This window comes from Rattus norvegicus, chromosome 1 (genome assembly GCF_021556685.1).
Source record: "Rattus norvegicus strain SHRSP/BbbUtx chromosome 1, alternate assembly SHRSP_T2T, whole genome shotgun sequence".
Classification (NCBI taxonomy): domain Eukaryota; kingdom Metazoa; phylum Chordata; class Mammalia; order Rodentia; family Muridae; genus Rattus; species Rattus norvegicus.
The window spans coordinates 213568116-213585727 of NC_141534.1; the positions used below are offsets into that span (position 1 = coordinate 213568116).

At 47.2% G+C, this 17612-nt stretch overlaps 1 protein-coding gene across 32 annotated transcripts in view; it reads right to left on the minus strand.

Annotated features, from left to right (window-relative positions):
- Positions 1 to 1818: 1818 nt before the first annotated feature.
- Ppp6r3 (protein phosphatase 6, regulatory subunit 3) overlaps positions 1819 to 17612 on the minus strand; it is a 114445-nt gene continuing 98651 nt past the window's right edge. For 23 of the 32 annotated variants that reach the window (NM_001395099.1, XM_087562576.1, XM_087562559.1 and 20 more), the window contains 6 exons: positions 17006 to 17127; positions 13232 to 13385; positions 12567 to 12673; positions 10461 to 10611; positions 6093 to 6212; positions 1819 to 3936 (listed from right to left, as the gene is read on the minus strand). In NM_001395099.1, the coding sequence (NP_001382028.1) occupies positions 3885 to 3936; positions 6093 to 6212; positions 10461 to 10611; positions 12567 to 12673; positions 13232 to 13385; positions 17006 to 17127 (706 nt within the window). In that variant the 3' untranslated portion in view covers positions 1819 to 3884. Of the gene's footprint in view, positions 3937 to 6092; positions 6213 to 6482; positions 6501 to 10460; positions 10612 to 12566; positions 12674 to 13231; positions 13386 to 17005; positions 17128 to 17612 lie in introns of all 32 variants that reach the window. The other 9 variants (XM_087562505.1, XM_087562378.1, XM_087562498.1 and 6 more) reach the window with 1 other exon arrangement.

Consider the following 17612-nt stretch of genomic DNA (forward strand, 5'->3'; position numbering starts at 1 on the left):
ATGTGTCAGCCATGCCCAGAGAGGTGAGGAGAGGGTGTTGGAGTCTCTGGAAATTGAGTTGCATGTATGTCATTGTGGATGGCCTGAGGAGGCTGGAATTGAACCTGTGCAAGAGCAGCCTTGCCCAGTTTTACTTGCAAGTTCAAGAGGTTTATCAAGCATGGCACATGGGCTGTAGCAGACTCCAACACAGGACAATTAAACACATCTCACTGAACAAATATGGACCAGCAGGATGAGTGAGTACAGCAAAAGGCCAACAGGAGGCAAGAGCACAGCTCTGGTAGAACCTTCCCCATGATTGATAAGATACCGCCCACCAGCACCTATGAGCCTATCTTCACCCCCAACCAAAAGACAAGCAGAGGAACCATCTTGCCCTTGGTACACATCTGTGATTCTCAGGAGCCCATGACCTTGCTCATGTTGATACCGTGGAGGATGCATGTGGGAGACACGTGCAGACTCCTAGAGGAATATGAAGTCATGTGCCTGACGGACAGAGCACAGGGCTTGCTAGGGCAGCAACAAGAGGGAAATACACTTTCAATGCCAATAGATGAGATGAGAACTGAGACATGACATGACATTAATTTCTACTCCTGCTTTTGAGGTAAGTATCCTGGCCAGCAAGAAGGCTCAGCAGGTGATGGGGCTTGCCCGTCAACTTGAATCCAATACCTTAGCCCAGTGGTTCTCAATCTGTGGGTCATGACCCCTCTGGGATTGAACAACCCTTCTCGGGGGTTACACATCAGTTATCCTGCTTATCAGATTACAAATACATTCTGTAACAGTAGCAAAATTAGCTGTGAATTAGCAACAAAAATAAGTGTATGGCTGGGGGTCACCACAAATGAACTGTATTAAAAGGTCGCAGCATTAGGAAGAGAACCAATTCTCCCAGGCTGTCATTTGAGTTCCACAACATCCATGGTGGCACATGAGCAGCCTCACACAAAAAAATGAGTTTGGACAAGCCACAGTGGCTCTGAACTGACAATCCTTCTGCCTCAGCCTGGTGCTGGGATTAGAGGCGGACTTCGGTCCACTTTCGGCTGTTTTTCCTGAGACAGGGTTTCTCTGTCTGACAGAGCCCTGGCTGTCCTGGACTTGTTTCCTAGAGCAGGCAGGCTTCGAGCTCAGAGACCCGCCTGCTGCCAAGTGCAGGATATAGGCACGCGCCACCAACCCCAGCCTGGTTTAGTACTTAAGACAAAACAATTAAAAATACCACCATGTATTTTGTATGTGTGAGTGCGTGTGAGATCAGAGGGCAGTTTAAAAGTTATTTCTCACCTTAGCCAGGTGCACTGTCAGACACCATCTAACCCAGAAGACTGAAGGCAGAGCCAGGAGGATCTGTGAGTTTACGGTCAGCCTGGTCACATCAAGTTCCAGGACAGTCAGGGCTATAGAGAGACATGGTTTTGAAAAAAACAACGAAAAGTTGTCCCTCCTCCTGCACCATGTGCTTAGCGGGGACTGCTCTTACGGAGGCAGCGGGACTTCACAGAACTGTCACTGATGGTGTTTGTTGGCACTAACAGCAGGCCAGGCAGGGAATGAGCCATAGGGAAAGCTGCCATGCTGGAGGACCGGGCAGACTATCTCAAGATGGCAGGTGGTGTTGGTTCCCTCTTTGCCAAACTGTACCGAGCACCATGTGTCTGGCGCTGGTGGCTGAAGGTGGTGCGGGTCGTGACTGTGTTTCTTCAGCAGCATGCCCAAGAGCCAAGAACAGATGAAAGCTGAGGACGACTCTTGGCACAGGCTCACAATGTGGCTACTAGAACCCCAAAAAGGCTCAGGAGGAACTTTCTAGAAACAAAGCATCAGGCTTTATTTTGTTATTACTTGTAATACAGGTATTGTACTGTAGACATCTGTTAGTCTTGCAATTCATTCGGCCAATACACAGAAATGAAAAGGAGCAGGAACTCATCACAAGCCCTGGCTGGCACCCTCCAACCCAACACACCTTGTCCCTTTCACCCTCACAGCCTCTCCCCGAGACAAGCAAACCTAAGTCCTTTCCCAAGCACAACACCCAAGTGTTCCTTTCCCAGTGGACAGTGGGATAGAAAAGCCAGCCCAATCCACAGCAAGGAGGCAGTGTGGGCTGGCAAGGAGCCAAATCCTGGCTGTGGTCAGCAAGGCTTGTCACCAGGTGAGACAGGAGCATGCCATCCGCTAGCAATGTGAGGTCCTGGGCCACGCAGGTCAACCATCCCTGAGACGAGCAGAAGGAGCCCTGTCCTCTGGTGGCACCAGGTTCCAGAGAACACAGTCTCTTCAGAAGGAGCTGTGACTGAAGGGTCCTGAGCGGGCACGCACAGGCCACCGAGCCCCTCGCCACCAGTCCCAGGGCCTCCTGCTGCCCACTGAGCCTGGTGACCAGGCCTGCCTCGGCCACCTGAGGTGGTCCCTTGCACTGTGTACAGTGAGAAGCGAGTAAGGAGTAAGGCATTGAACACTTGTCTCTATCTCCATACACGATGTCATGTAGGCACACTGCTTGGGATGCTGGTTCTAAAAAACTTGTTGGCCATTTTTCAGAATATCCTTTTGGTTTTAAATACTGGTCAGGAAAAAACAAATGATGTAAAAATATGTGAATATTTTCTATCATAGAATGAAAAACTGATCTGCATCTAAAAGTGCAAGAGGCGAGGTGACTGAGCCCTTCACCAGACGCCGCGGCAGTGCACAGGCCGTTGCTTCAGCTGCTGGAGGAGGCTAGGGTGTGTTTACGCTGACATAGAAAATTATAAATTACACTGAATTAGTATCCATAATCACTATATACACACAAACCAGTTCTAAAATCCACTGGTTTACAAGTGAAAACCTCACAAGGTACAGTAAAACAAGGACCATGCTTGGATGCCAGGCTGACTGTGACAGCCAGCCCGCTTGAGGGCACACTCTGCCCTGTCACCAGCATGAGCACTTCCAGACTCACCTCTGTGACACAGCAGTGTGGGTGCAGACCACGCTGAAATGGCCATTAGTGATACTTGCCGACAAGGGACATTTTGGTGAATGGGTTAAAAGGCGGATGAACTATCAAAACAAAACAAAAACAAAAACAAACACCACCCCCACCCCCGAGAAGAATCTAACCACAGCCATGTGCACTCCAGTGTTCTAGTGTTTCACCTGCAGAAGGAGACGCTCTGAGCAAACCAGACCTTAACAGAACAGATGGCTTTACAAGAACAGCAATTCATCAACTAAGCTGTAGCAATAAATACTTAAATCTCCACCAAGACTCACGCATTTGATCCGCCTGAAACAATACAGAAAACAGTTACCAATCGAAAGTGGGTTATAAAAAAAAACACCAAGTATTTCTTATTCAAAATCACTTTGTAAGTCAGAACAACCAAAATAACACGCAGAGGGCTTTTCCATCGACAGCTCCGTGCCAACCTGGAAGAAAACTGAATTCAGAATTTTGTACAAGGTGGAAAATGTATGAAAACTGCCTAATACTTTGGTCACACTAATAATTGTCAAATAGTTATGTTTCGAATACAATAGATCTGTGTAGTCACTTTATAAAACTATTCTTACAACCATCTGAACTATGTATCGTTACTATTATTACATGGGCGGCAAGGTCTGGTGTCACAGGCTACCCAGGATTTAGATCAATACAATATAAACATACGCAAAAATTCTTGGTATTTGTCAATGTGCAGTATTTTTACACGTCTCAATTTCTCTGTACAATGTCTTAGAATCTAGAATATAAAGGTTGCTGGTCCTGATCCCTTGCAGAGTGCAGTAGTGGCGGCGTGACAGCTCTGGGTGAACCCTCCAGAGCCCTGGGTGGTGGTGGCCTGCAGTCCTCAGTCAGCAGCAGTGGACGTCACTCATCATACAGGGCCATTAACTGACGTGTCGCCTGGCATGCTTGGCTGGTCGGTCCTGCAGAGGAGACAGACACCTGAGGCACTGGAAGCTGAGGGGGGAGAAGTTAGCTTTGCCCATCCTGCACACAGGGCACAGGGCACAGGGCACAGGGCTGGCAGTGGTGGTAGAAGCTCCGACTCAGCTTCTCAGAACTGCACGCAGTGTGTTCGGTCCACAGGGCAGTTTTGCTTTCGCACTGCTGGTCCCAGCCGCGCGCTTCAGAAACTCTGCTGTCCTATGTGGGTGCAACTGACTTCCACCTGGAAAGCAGAGCTCTGCTAGGAAATGGGAAGGAAAAGATCTGTGAAGGGGATAACTACCGTGAACAAAGGGACACAGTCAGATGCTGACTCTCACAAAACAGAAGCAGCACAGACAGAAAGCAGCTCAAGAGAGGGAGCAGAAATGGGTCTTCTGTCAAAACCACAGCCTAAGGCATTTGAACACATTTAGCCCAGCTGTGGCCAGAAGCACAAAAATACTTTTTAACTGGACTACCTTCCCTGCTGGAGGCCTGCCAGCCAGAATAGGAACCAGGAGGTGCCCCAATATTGTACTCTAATTACACATGATGGTGCCTCACTGTATGAGGCCTAGGGACTGAGGGTTCTAGAGCAAGACAAAGCAGAGTGCAGGTGCACCTGCAGTTCACAAGCTGTATGCTTTTAAATATGGGGACAATAATGCCCATCCAGGGCTTATAAGTATGATGTGTGCACAACACTAGCACAACAACTGTGCAGTCAGATATGGTGGTAATGCAAAGTCCTCAGACTCAAGTGAAGAATGGTCCTGGCAAGAGTGAGGCTGGCAAAGGTGGCCATTTGTGCTCTTTCCCACGCTACCAGCTGCTTCCAACAAGAGGGCTGGCAGCACACTAAGCTCCTTTGGTACCAGCTCAATGCGGCTGTTCAGGGGCCAAAGCCTTGACCCCCACCACCTTTCTGTACACAGCCCAATAGTCTCCCCTTAAGTATATTCTTTGAGCTACAAGATACCGGTCTACTGTGGCTTCACCAGTGACTCCTGTTCTGGCCAGGGCTGGGTAAGGAAGGGCAGAATCCTTCATGCCATATGAACAGCTCAAAAGGAACCTAAGTGGCTACCCTTTGGCAAGGAAGTCTTCACTATATAGCAAAAGAGCAATCCACAGCCACTTGTATGACTTCTAATATACTAAGAACAAACTCCCCAATCCATGTTTCAGGGGCTGATGCAAACCCAGGGAAAGGAGGCCTTCCCAAATAGCGTGAAACCTAGCCAGCGCCTTTTCTCCCCAAGCCTTCGTAAGGGTAACCTGCTCACACAGTACTTACAATTGACTTTGTAGACAAAAAGATCACAAATCCATACTTCATTTTGACTAGAATTTCTGAACACAAACAGTGCAGAGAGCTGCCATGAATAGGGGCTTCCAGACCAGGAATAGAGTGTCCCCACAGGTTCCTAGCCACTGACTCTGCAGAGCACATCCCACCGGGGAGAATAGCCAGGAGACAGCTTAATGCCTTTGCAATTGCTTTAATGGACATGTTAGTCCTTCCAGAAGGACTATACGTCTCATCTCTTCTTTATCCGAAAAGTGAGCTCTGAGAGGAGCTGAACAAAGTTCCTTGCTGTCCAGGGCGTATGCTCCCTCATCTTTTCATGCAGGGTCACGCAAATCCTTGGCCACCTGGCTCTACCTTCTGGGCTGAGTGTATGGGCGTGGGCCCTCTGCAGCTGAGGCCGTGGCTTGGCCTATCCCTTCAGACTGCTTGCTCAATCTAAGCAAAAGGTGACTAGAAAGAAAACACCACATCCAAATCACATGACTTTGGCAGTGGGGTCACATCACTAAGTCACGCCCACCCATAGGTATCAGCCCTTTAAGGATTGAGCCCATGGGGGCACTCATTCTAGGACTGAAGTATTTAGCAGTACACGGCAAAGGGCCTCAGACAAGTCCTCTGGTATCACAAATGTGATGAGGAATGAGGCAGTTCACAGGATCACTGGGGACTCCAATGCTGGAGGGCTCAACACCATTCAAAGCATGGCCTCGAAAAATTGAGTTTGGCTTGGGCACTCTAAAGTTCAAGCCCCCACCCTTAACTGTTGACTCCCTTCTGCCTCCCAATATCAAGCAGAGGCAGGGTAGAGCCTTCAGAGGGTGCAGGCAGGGTGGTTACCTTTGCTCGGGACTACTGTTGGGGGTCCGGGGAGCTGTGCACTTGGCCTCTGCTGACTCAGGGGTCTCTTCTGTGTCTTTGCAAGCAGCATCTTGAGAGGTAGAAAGTTTTTCTTCCTCACTACAGGAGAGAAGAAGATAGGTGCATTACATACCAGGCACAATGTCCAGGGCCAGAGGATGAGGTCACATGCAAATGGCTCTGAAGTCATGACTGCCACGGTGGCAAGCCCTGGGGCTGACTGAGCATGCTCAGGGTGGAAGGATCACAGAAATGCAGACAGTGACTGGGGAACCACGAGAGGAAAGGGCCACACGCAGGTGGGAACTGAGAGGGACAATGTAATGTGGCTGGTGTCTGAGAAAGAGCGGTCCGTGTCACCGTACATACCGGTAGGACTTCAACACTCTGAGGCCAAGTGTGCAAAACAGAAAAAGAAACGTACAAGAGTTTCAGAACACTCCTAGAAATGAGGAATTGGGGAAACATGTCCACGACTGCACATGGCACCCCGCAGAGTCGGTGGAGGTGTGAAGAGAACCTGTTTGAAGGAACAGGAGCCTTTAGTTCCACCGTGCGCTCAAGGCAGGCCCACCACTCGCACGTGCTCCTGGCTTGCAGCCTTGCCCCAGGCAAGAGGGACCCATTGCTAAGCCAGGTGGAAAGCCTTCTGCTGCGCTCCAGCAGTGCAAGCCAAGAGCAGACACTAGGAAGGAACAAGGAGCCAAGAGCAGGAACAGCAGAGAATGGGAGCCAGTTGCCTGTGGGCAGCTCTTGGTGGAGAGACAGCAGGTACATTCCTGACTCTTGGAGCTGGAAGCTTAGCTGTGCTCTGCTCTACCTGAATTCACACTTTACTCAATTGAAAGAGATTCCAAAAGGAAGGCATGTCTCTTCAGACCAAGCCTTGGACTGGACTTGCACATGGATTTCCTGACTTTGGGGCAGCTTACCAGGCTAATCACAACTTACAGGGCTGGCACAGGTCTGACACCCAGGCTTTCCACAGTGCTGGTGGAGAAGCCAGGGCATCAGCATGCTAAACATGTACTATCCCACCACACTACACTCATCCCCAAGACTTGTCAACTCCCTTTCTCACCCCTCTTCTACTCCTTTCCCTCTAAGGTAACTACTCTAATGCACATACCCATCACTACGTGTTTACTCCAAGCCATCAGACTTCGCCTGAATACAAAGTCTGTCTGTTTGAATACTGCACATCTGAAGTGCCACATGCTACTGAGCAAAGGCACTATGCCCACAGCAAACATGCATCTCTCCGTGGCTCCCTACAGCCACAAAGGCTGCCAGGAACATTAACCACCAGCTCTGGCATTTCTCAGGGTGGTATACCCAGGAGAAAAAAACAAAACAAAACATGGGCCATTTTTGTATCAGCAAAGAACCCTCACTTACAAACATATGAACAGAGGAGGGGCTATAGGGAAGGTTCAGGGGGCTAAGAGCCCCTCCTCCGTTTGTTCTCTCCCCTGAACCCCCTTCCAGGGTTTCTCTGTGTAGCCCTGGCTGTCTTGGAATTTACTTTGTAGAGCAGTACTGGGATTAAGGCATGCAATACAACTGCGCTGGTTGTTTTCATAATTTTTTAAGTTTAAATTATGAGTAGGTGTGCTTGTCTATATTTGAGTGTGTGCACATGAGCGCAGGTACCCTAGGAAGCCAGAGGCATCAGATTCCTGGAGGTTGAGTCACAGACAGTTATGGGCTGCCTGACATGGGTGCCAGGAACTGACCTTGGGTCACCTGGAAGAGCAGAGAGTATTCTTAACCACAGAGCTGTCTCCCCAGCCACCCTTACTTGTTTTGAAAAGAAATGCTTTTCTGCCCAAAGGTCAGAAGTATATTCTACCTTTTCCTCCGTTGATTCCCATGAGACTCTGGGTAGACTATCTGGCTCTAGTGCCTGGCTCCTCACCTGGCAAATACAGACAAGACTCATAGCTGTACCTCACAGCGTTCCTGAGAGGAGAGAGCTGCTTGGAGGCAAAGCACCTAGTGAATGGGTACTGACACTGAAGTATATCTACATTCTCTTACGAATGTGTTTTAGACAATACACAGCAAGACAGTAACAGTGATTTTGTGGCCTGAATTTCCCTAGAGCTGAGACGCCAGGCATGTGCCACTATGCATAGCTGGAATCTCTTTTAAGTGGGTGTGACATATGACTGTGTACTTGCTCATACATGCACTGTGAAGACCAAAGGTGATGCTGAAAGTCTTAACTGCTCCTCACAGTATCTGGGCCACTGTCTCTCCATGAACCTGAAGCTCACTATTCAAGCTAAGCCTGCCGACAGTTAGGATCTACCTGTCCTTTGGGATCACAGTTGCATACAGCTGTGCTAACCTTTTACATGGATGTTGGGGATCCAAATTAAAGTCCTCACACGTATGCAGTAAGCACTTTACCTGTGGAATCGTGGAAGCCCCGCTTGTACATGTATTCTTTTCCTAATCTTCCTGCAGTTGCTTTAAAAGTTACTCAGCGGGCTGGGTTTTTCCTTACTTCTTACAATGCCACTGGGGATGAACACGGCCTCCTGCATGCTAGGCTCTAACACAGAGTGGCCCTACCTTCTTTACCTCCATTACTGCGTCCATTCTTCAAGGGCAGTGACATCACAGCTTCAATGTCCATGTGTTTGTAGATGACTGCACAGGTGACGGGCAGGTCTTGTAACTATGGTTTTTTGTAACTATGGTTTAGGCAAACTAGAAACCTTGAATTTCTACCTATACTGTAAGATTATTTAGAACAAATTCCTTCTAAGAACTCTTACTGAACCTAAAGGCTAATCTGACCTGGCAGATGTCTCTGTTGTACTAAGCTGTCTGGTAATGGTGTGTAATGTTTGGACTTGCTTATGTAATCTTCAAACGTCTCTAAAGAAATCTTTGTTATAATAAATAAAATATAATAAATAAACAAACAATCATGGTTTTGTGTATGTGTGTAATTTTTGTTTGTTTTGTTTTTAGTATTTTTTTTTGAGGGCTAGAGAGAGTTGGCTGAGAGAACTGATCACTCTTCCAGGGGATTTATGTTCTATTTCCAGCACTCATAATGTGGCTTACAACCATCTACCGTGCCAGTCTCAGGGGACCTGAAACCCTCCCTTTCCTGGTCTCTGAACACATGTGATGAAGACCTAATATGCAGGTAAAAACATCCATACACATAAACTAAAATGGGAAAAAGTTGGCTGCGTTTTGTTTGTTAAACTTTTTTAAAAAATACTTTATTTAATATCATGTGTATGTGTGAGGTATACTTATGTGTCTTAGAGGACAACTTTCAGGATTCTGTTCTCTCCTTCTTCCATGGGCTCTGGAGACTAAAATCCAGTCATCAAACTTGCATGGTAAGTTCTTTTACCCGCTGAGCCGTTTAACTCACATGTACATAAGTGTATCGATTTGTGTATGTGCACATATGTGAGTGTGCGTGCATGCACATGGAGGCCAGAGCTCAACCCTAAGTGTTTAAGGAGTCATTCACCTTGTTTTTGTAGTTATTCACACTGGGACTTGGGGTCTAACAAGTAGTTTAGGCTGCCTGGCCAACGAGCCATGGGCTCCTCCTGTTTCTGCCTCCCCAAGAGTGTGCCACCATTCCCATCTTATTATACGTGAGGGCTCAGGATCAAACACAAGTCCTCACTCTTGCAAGGGGAAGCCCTTTACCAACTGAGCTACCTCTCCAGCCCCTCGTTTGTAAGCTTTTAGTAGAAGAGTGTTGATCGTAGTGCCATATATGTATGTATGCCTATAATCTGTTTCTCTAGCTCATGGTTTTGTCTTATGGTACCCTCATGAGGCAGTGAACCTCTGTGATCAGGCCCAAATCTTGATGGAAGTGTTGCTGGTACCCTCTACAGTTTCCAGATTTAAATTTCTATTCTGACTGCTTTTCTACCCCATGAGTTGTAGAGCTGAGTCTGCTATTCTCAAATCCAGTGTGGTGTTTTATGAGCAGTATCCCACTGCTGCTCAATTACAATGGTTGTATTACAGTCACAGTCAGTCTATCTGTATGCTACTGAGGCCTGAATAGACAAGTAGCATCTGCAGCCTCTGTCCATGTAAGTTTTTATCATGAGTAAAGCTGTGTCAATTACCTGAGCACTGTTAATTTGCTAGACTGTGAAGACAACACACACAAGGAGAAATGCACTTTAGGGGGTCCAAACTCTCCATCTCTTGGTTAATATTAATGGAGATATTAGAAAGATAGCAAGGTAGCCTTTGAGTACTCAAATGAATCTAAAAATGTTCATGTTCCGTTTCTTGCCCATTTCCTCCCGACAAGCTGTCACCATAGGAGCCCCAGGCCCTGGTTACCTTTTGAAGACTGCAGTCTCTGTCTTGGCGTCTACAGTGAGGCTGAGTGTTTCCTTCATGCCGCCATTCATCACGGTCTCAGTTACCTTGTCTGTACTCTCAGCATCCTCTTCCCCATCTGAGCTGGCTTCCATAGCCACGCTGCCTGGTGCTGCAAGTGTACAGTGGATGGTCACATCTAGCAAACCTACCCCGGAACTCAGTCTCCTTTCTACTTAGACTCCCACGCCTTAGTCTTACCTACTACTTCGAGATGTTAGGAGTGGCAGCTCTGCCTGACTACATTCTTGATGGGCACCTAACTTATAAATGTCCACTAGGGTGGCTCGCTCATAGGTCTTCCTCCATGGAGGGCTGCAAGTTCCAAAGACCATTCCTAGCTCTGTGTCCATATGGTCCCAAGCTTCCTCCCACTGCTCCTATGCCCACTCCACAACACAGGAGAATGGGCCTGGGAATCTTTCCTTTGTTCTACAACAGCAATGGTATGCTCCGTGGTTATGATCTTGGACTTGTCAGATTTCTAGATTTGAACCCAGTGTTCCCACCCTGACTTAGAATCTGTACAAACCCAGGGAGAGGAGACCATTCTGTGCCTCTCTAGCTCCTTAGCCATCAAATCAGCTACAATGTTGTTTTAAATATTAAGCTGCTACAGTTCACAGAGTCAACTCAATAGCTCTAGTTGAGTCTGTGGGGATGATATGGATGTTAACTGATAGAGGAGGACCTAGCCTACTGTGGGCCAGGCTCTCTACTGTACAAACAAGAGAGGAAGGTTGGCTCACAGTGGCCAGCTGGTTGAGGTCCTGCTCTGCTCCCTAACATGATGACTGAATAACATGGAGCTGTAGGTCAAGTGAGCTTTTCCTTCCCTATGCTGCTTCTGGTTAGAATTCTTATCACAGCAATAAAATCAAACTAGAATACCAGGCAATGAAGTTCTGACACAACTTTTATGGACTCAAATGTTCAGAGTGATGATGTCCTTATCACTTTTCTGGTTCTGTTCTGGGGCCTCTACTCACTTCCTCTTTCTTTTCCCAGAAACTCGCTGCTTTGCTCCTTCCTGAGGTTCTTGCCTCCACACACATCCAATTCCTACCACACACTGCTCATTTCACGTTCCCAAATGGTTCTTCACCAGTCTGTAAACGGTTCAGGGTCAGTCCAAGGAGCACAGGTAAATATTCTGAGCAGCAATACAACCCCCTGGGATTCAGACACCCGTGACCACTTCATATAGGGAGGAAAAAGCAGGCCCACAACCGAGACCAGGTTCATACCCCCATGTGCCTCAGTAGAACTCCAGAGAGTATTCAGGCACAGGATGGAGGCACAGTATCTAGTCTGGTCTTTTCTACCCTGGGCACTATGCTTCCTCCTCTCTCTGGGTTTAGATACTGTGATGATTTGTATATGCTTGGCCCAGGGAGTGGCACTATTAGAAGGTGTGGCCCTGTTAGAGTAGGTGTGTCACTGTGGGCGTAGGTTTTAAGACCCTCATCCTAGCTGTCTGGAAGCCAGTATTCTGCTAGTAGCCTTCAGATGAAGATGTAGAACTTTCGGCTCCTCCTGCGCCATGCCAGCCTGGATGCTGCCATGTTTGGGCCTAATGATAATGGACTAGATCTCTGAACCTGTAAGCCAGTCCCAATTCAGTTTTGTCCTTTATAAGACTTGCCTTGAAGGGGCTGGGGATTTAGCTCAGTGGTAGAGCGCTTGCCTAGGAAGCGCAAGGCCCTGGGTTCGGTCCCCAGCTCCGAAAAAAAGAACCAAAAAAAAAAAAAAAAAAAAAAAAAAAAAAAAAAAAAAAAAAAAAAAAAAAAAAAGACTTGCCTTGGTCATAGTGTCTCTTCACAGCAGTAAAAAACCCTAAGAGAGATACTTACCTATCCTCAACATTGACAGGATTGATGCTTGGTACCCAACTCCTTCTAGAATCCCTGTTTTGTGGTTCTGTCAAGATAATTTCTTCTCCTTTCTCATGTCATGACCAATGGACATCAGAGACACTCTCCTATCTTCCTGCCTCCTTTTGGTCTGAGCCCAAGCCCAATCTGGTCTTCCCTACCTACTGTGAGCACACTGGCACACTGCACTCACCCTCTGGCTGACTGGCCAAGGCAGCCGCACCAGGTGTCAAGGGGCCCACTGGTTCAGTGCTGGTTTCCATTTCCACAGGAGAATTACTCCTTAAAGACTCCTTTGTGCTTTCAGAAAAGAGAAAATTCAGATGTCAGCAGTGTGAACAGACCTTGGTTACACAAAATGAAACATGAAATCCTCATGTTAATATTCAAACATTGACAAAGCTACTCAGGAAAATTCTGAAATAAGGTCTCTGTCACTGAGTAAAATAAACACCAGGAATGGCAATGACAGTGACCTGTCAGCACTCTAGAGATGGTGGCAAATGAGACACAGGCTCATGTGCACAGCCCAGTCAGCTTGTCCTTAGAGCTGAGCCCTTCCACAGGTGTCAGTCAGGCGCCCACTCTTACTCCCTCAGTCCACCCGTGGATCTTTTAAAGCTCCGTAGCCATAGAGGCACCTGCCATCTTCCCTTCTATCCTGCTCAAGCACCCTGGAGCCAATCTTCCCAGGGCAGCTTCTGTTTTGCTGAGGTACTCAGCTGGGCCAGTATGACCAACCCTCTGCTCAATCTTAATCCTCATTCAACTCAGAGGTGAAACAAGGTGCAGAGCATATGCTCACATTACACGCACTTCCCTCTGAAAGGACTCTAAGAAAACACACGACTTGCTCACCTCAGGGAGGATGTGAACTCTGAGAAAGAAGCCCAGCCTGTCTCTTTAGTTGGCATTGGCTCTTCTGTGCTCCAGACATCAGATCCCACCGAGTCTAAGGGAGCGCCATGGGTTGTTTCCATTGGGACGTCAAAGTTGGCGGACCAGGTGGGTGCTGTAATGAGGGGAGGATTATCATTTGCAGCCTTTAGTCCTTTAGTTTAACAAGTGGGTCTTTCTGAGGCTGAGTGTGGTGGGGTGTGTCTATCATTCCAGACACTCGAGAAACTGAGGTGGGAGATCTATTTGAGCTGGGGCAAACCTTGCATACACTCAAAATGGAAATTATTTTTCAAAACAAGACTAGCAGATGAGAAGTAGCTGCTATGGAAGAAAAGTTAACATGGTGTCACTGGGGGTGGGGCTGGTACAATCACTGGAGTAGAATGGGACACTTGTGGGTTTTCATCTAGCAGCTCCATTCCTAGGAAGAGTTCCCAATAGAAATATTATTCAAAGTACATACAAAAATTCTACCCAACAGTTACTTTTCCTGCTTACTATATGCAAAGTTCTGGGACCAGTCGGTTGGGTGAGAGAGAGCGTTACTGCAGAGCTCAGACTACAGAGGAAGGAACTCTGTAATCTAAGGATGTGTGACAGTCCTTCTCTGAGTTAACACCCCAGGCCTAACAGCAGAGACTGCTCAAAACTCTACAAAGAACCCAGGAAAACCGTAGGGAAGGAGACAGAGTGTGTGCTCATGCACACCCACATGCATGTGGCATGGTTTAGAGTGTATCGCTTCAGAGCTGCTGACAAGAGAGAAAAAAAAAAGCCTTTCCAAACAGCAAGGAAATCAGAGGCTGCTGTCCTGTGCTGCTGAAGTAAACACAAATATCCAGTCGTTCCCCTCAACATATAGCAGAGACATGTTGTTTAAGCTGTACCAGCTCATTCCTTCAGAGTCCATCTGTCTGTCCATCCTTCTCCCACCCCACCCTTTCCACACTCCTTTTTCTCTTCCTAGTTTCTCTTTGGCTTTCTGAGACAAGATCTGTATAGCTCAGGGTGGCCTCAAATTTGCTGAGAATGACCCTAAACTCCTGATTCCCTTGCACCTACCAAGTAGTGAGATTATAGGCATGTGTGTCACAATGCCCAGAAATTATGGAAAATTCTTTAGCTTTAAAAGAAGAAATCCTGTGGGGTTGCCCTCAACTTCTTCCAGCTTTTCCCTAATTAAACCAAAGGGGTCCCTGCTTTCAGTTCATTGGTTGGGTGTAAATATCGGTATCTGTCTCAGTCAGCTGTTTGTTGGGCCTCTCAGAAGGCAGTCATGATAGGCTCCTTTTTGTAAGCACACCATAGCTCAGTAATAGTGTCAGGTCTTGGAGCCTCCCCTTGAGCTGGATCCAATTTGGGCCAGTCACTGGACCTCCTTTCCCTCAGTCTCTTCTCCATTTTTGTCCCTGAAGTTTCTAGACAGAATAATTGTGGCTCAATGTTTTTGACTGTGGGATGGCAACCCTATCCCCTCACTTGATGCCCTGTCTTTTTGCTGGAGGTGGACTCTTCAAGTTCCCTCTCCGCACTGCTAGGCACTTCATTTAAGGTCCCTCCCTTTGAGTCCTGAGATTCTCTTACCTCCCAGGCCTCTGGTACATTCTGGAGGGTCCCCACCACCAGCCCACACACACACCTCCTGAGGTTGCATATTTCCATTTATTCTGCTGGCTCTCGAGGCTTCACTCCTCTTTTTCTCCCAATACCTGATCATTTCCCTTCCCCCTCCCCCCAGACCCCTCCCTCTGGTGGGGGGGGTGAGGTAGGGGCATCCTGTGGGAGACTGGGGAGGAGGGATGGGATGAGGAACTGTCAGAGGGCAGAATGGAAGGGGGCTAACTACTGGACTGTAAAAAAAAAAAGATTAAATATAATAATAAGAGAAGAGGAGGAGGAGCAGACAAGAAAGACGAACTAAGAAGAGGAGGAGGAGGAGGAGAAAGAGTATCGTCATCATCACCACCATCATCATGGGAATGAACTTAAGGATGTTGTCAGGTGGAATACCAGTCCCAAATGACATGGCTGTAATGACTTTGGATCTATAGGACAGCTAGACTAGCCAGATCCAAACAGAGACCAAGGGCAATAGGGGCTGCTTGGTGGGGACAGATAAGAAAGCTCTAGTAATCTATTGCACAGAAGAGTGAATGTGTGAAGTGTTAGGAGCAGAGTCCAAGAGAAAGCAACCTTGGTGATGCCAGGGCTCTCTCCTCCTCCTGACTCCCTACAACCTCTCAGCTGTCCAGTCCAGTTCTTTCAGTGCTGCTTTGAGTTCTGTCCGCACAGTGCTCGTCAGTTCCCTACAACCTTCAAAAGGCAATTCTTGGGGACTGGAGAATGGCTCAGTGGTTAAGAGTACAAATTACTAGAGGATCCCTTAGCACCCACACAGGTTGCTGGTTCATAACCACCTGTAATTCCAGACAAGTTACAGGATCTTCAAGAGATGCCATTCCTCTGGACTCTGACTTATGTGTACAGACCCACAAATAGATAAGTAAAAACAAAATGTTAAAAAGTCAATTCTTGATAAGTCTCACCACCCTACCCTGTTCCTGAGCTACACTAATCAGCTTGTGGGACCCTGCCTTCTTGATGGCTGTTTCCTTTTCAAATGGTCTTGACAGCGGAACTGAGGCAGCTCCCCCTCAGGAAGATCTGCCTGCTGCGCCTGCTCACGAGTGCTCACTACTACTTCCAGGAGGCACTAAGCAGAGGGTAGAGATGATGGCAATTCACCATTACAGGCCTGCTGTCTGACACGCAAACATGTGGACCAGAACCCAAGGGGAGTCTAGGCCCAGTGCCCGAGGACACAGACCTTTCAGACTGGAGAAAGAGGAGGACTGGAACCTTATGGGGATCTATAGAATGACTACTAAAGCCATGTCTGGCTGTGAGGCTTCACGAAGAACCAAGGACATAAAGGCCACCATGGTGACAGGGTCAGGCTTGGGAAAATGTTCAGTCACACCACGAGCACCCCACCCCATCCCAAGTTGTTGGAATGTTTTTAACGAGTTAGTACCACTGTAAAAGATGGCAAATTCAAGTCTTCTAGTTAATAAGCAGAAGGGCACAAATGTGGACCAGCTAAAAAAGCCTAAGGTTTGGAGTTTCACAAATAAACTGTAAAGAAACGTTTAAAATTGCCTGAGCCTAATTTAGTTCTTCTAGTGCATTCCAATCATGACTCCATAATACACTATTATTTCCTCAGTTCTGTAGCCTGTGTTCTTTTTTAAATATATACTTTAAATTATGTATATGCATGTGTCTTTGTGTGCAGGTGCCCATGGGAAGTCAGAAGAGGGCATCAGATCCCACAGAGCTGGAGGCAGTTGTGAATGACCTGCCTGAACTCAGGACTTTGGGAATGGCACTGTTCTCATCACTGACCACTCCTCCTACCACAATCTGTGGCTTTTCCACTGCTGTTACAGCATCATCCCCTGGAACTGGAGGGAGGTGTGGGGGCCCCGTGCTCCCAGCTAGACTTGTACAGACAGTGATCAAACCAGTCATCAAAGTATATTCTATTTGTCCCTCCATACATGATATTCTGGAAATGCAAACCTGCAAGGAAGTCACATAGTGTGGCAACAGTGTTTTAGGTCACCTGTGTTTCAGAGGCCAACTCAAATGCCACAGGCCACTCTTTCCACAAGTTTCAGGAACAGGCAATTTCAAGCACTAGAACTAACTCATAAGGACAGGGTGACTCACGCTCATTCAGATCCACCTCCATTTTGTCCTCTGTGTTTGCACTGCTGGACTCAAACAGGTCTTGTTTGGCCCCATCTTCTTCTTCAGAGTCTGTACTTTCTTCACTGTCCGTACTGCCGGAGCTACAAAACAACACTGCAGTATTAAAGGCTGTTTAATCAGAGACCAGCCATGTTCAGAAAAATTTAAAGATCACCTACAGTGTAAAAGTCTACAGCTCTTCAATTGGATCATGCCCGCCTACAACTGCTTCATAGAGGAAAGGTTTGGTATGTGCCAAAGATGCTAAGCATCTTTCTAGACCTTTCCTTCCTTCCTTTTTTTTTTTTTTTGGCTTGCTTATTTTTTCAAGACAGGATTTCTCTATGTAGCCCTGGCTGTCTTTGAACCCAAGAGATCTGCCAGCTTAGGCTTAAAGGTGTGCTCAACCACTGCCCAGCCCAAATCTCCTTCTCACTAGAGCTTAGGATGTTAGAAAACATTTAAAAAAAAAAAATGGGAAAAAAGACTTCTAATGTCTATGTACAAACTCCTGATATGGCTTCTGGTTTGAAAAAGAGTTTCTGAACTGGAAGGAGGTTACTGACTGACTAGACATTACTTAAAG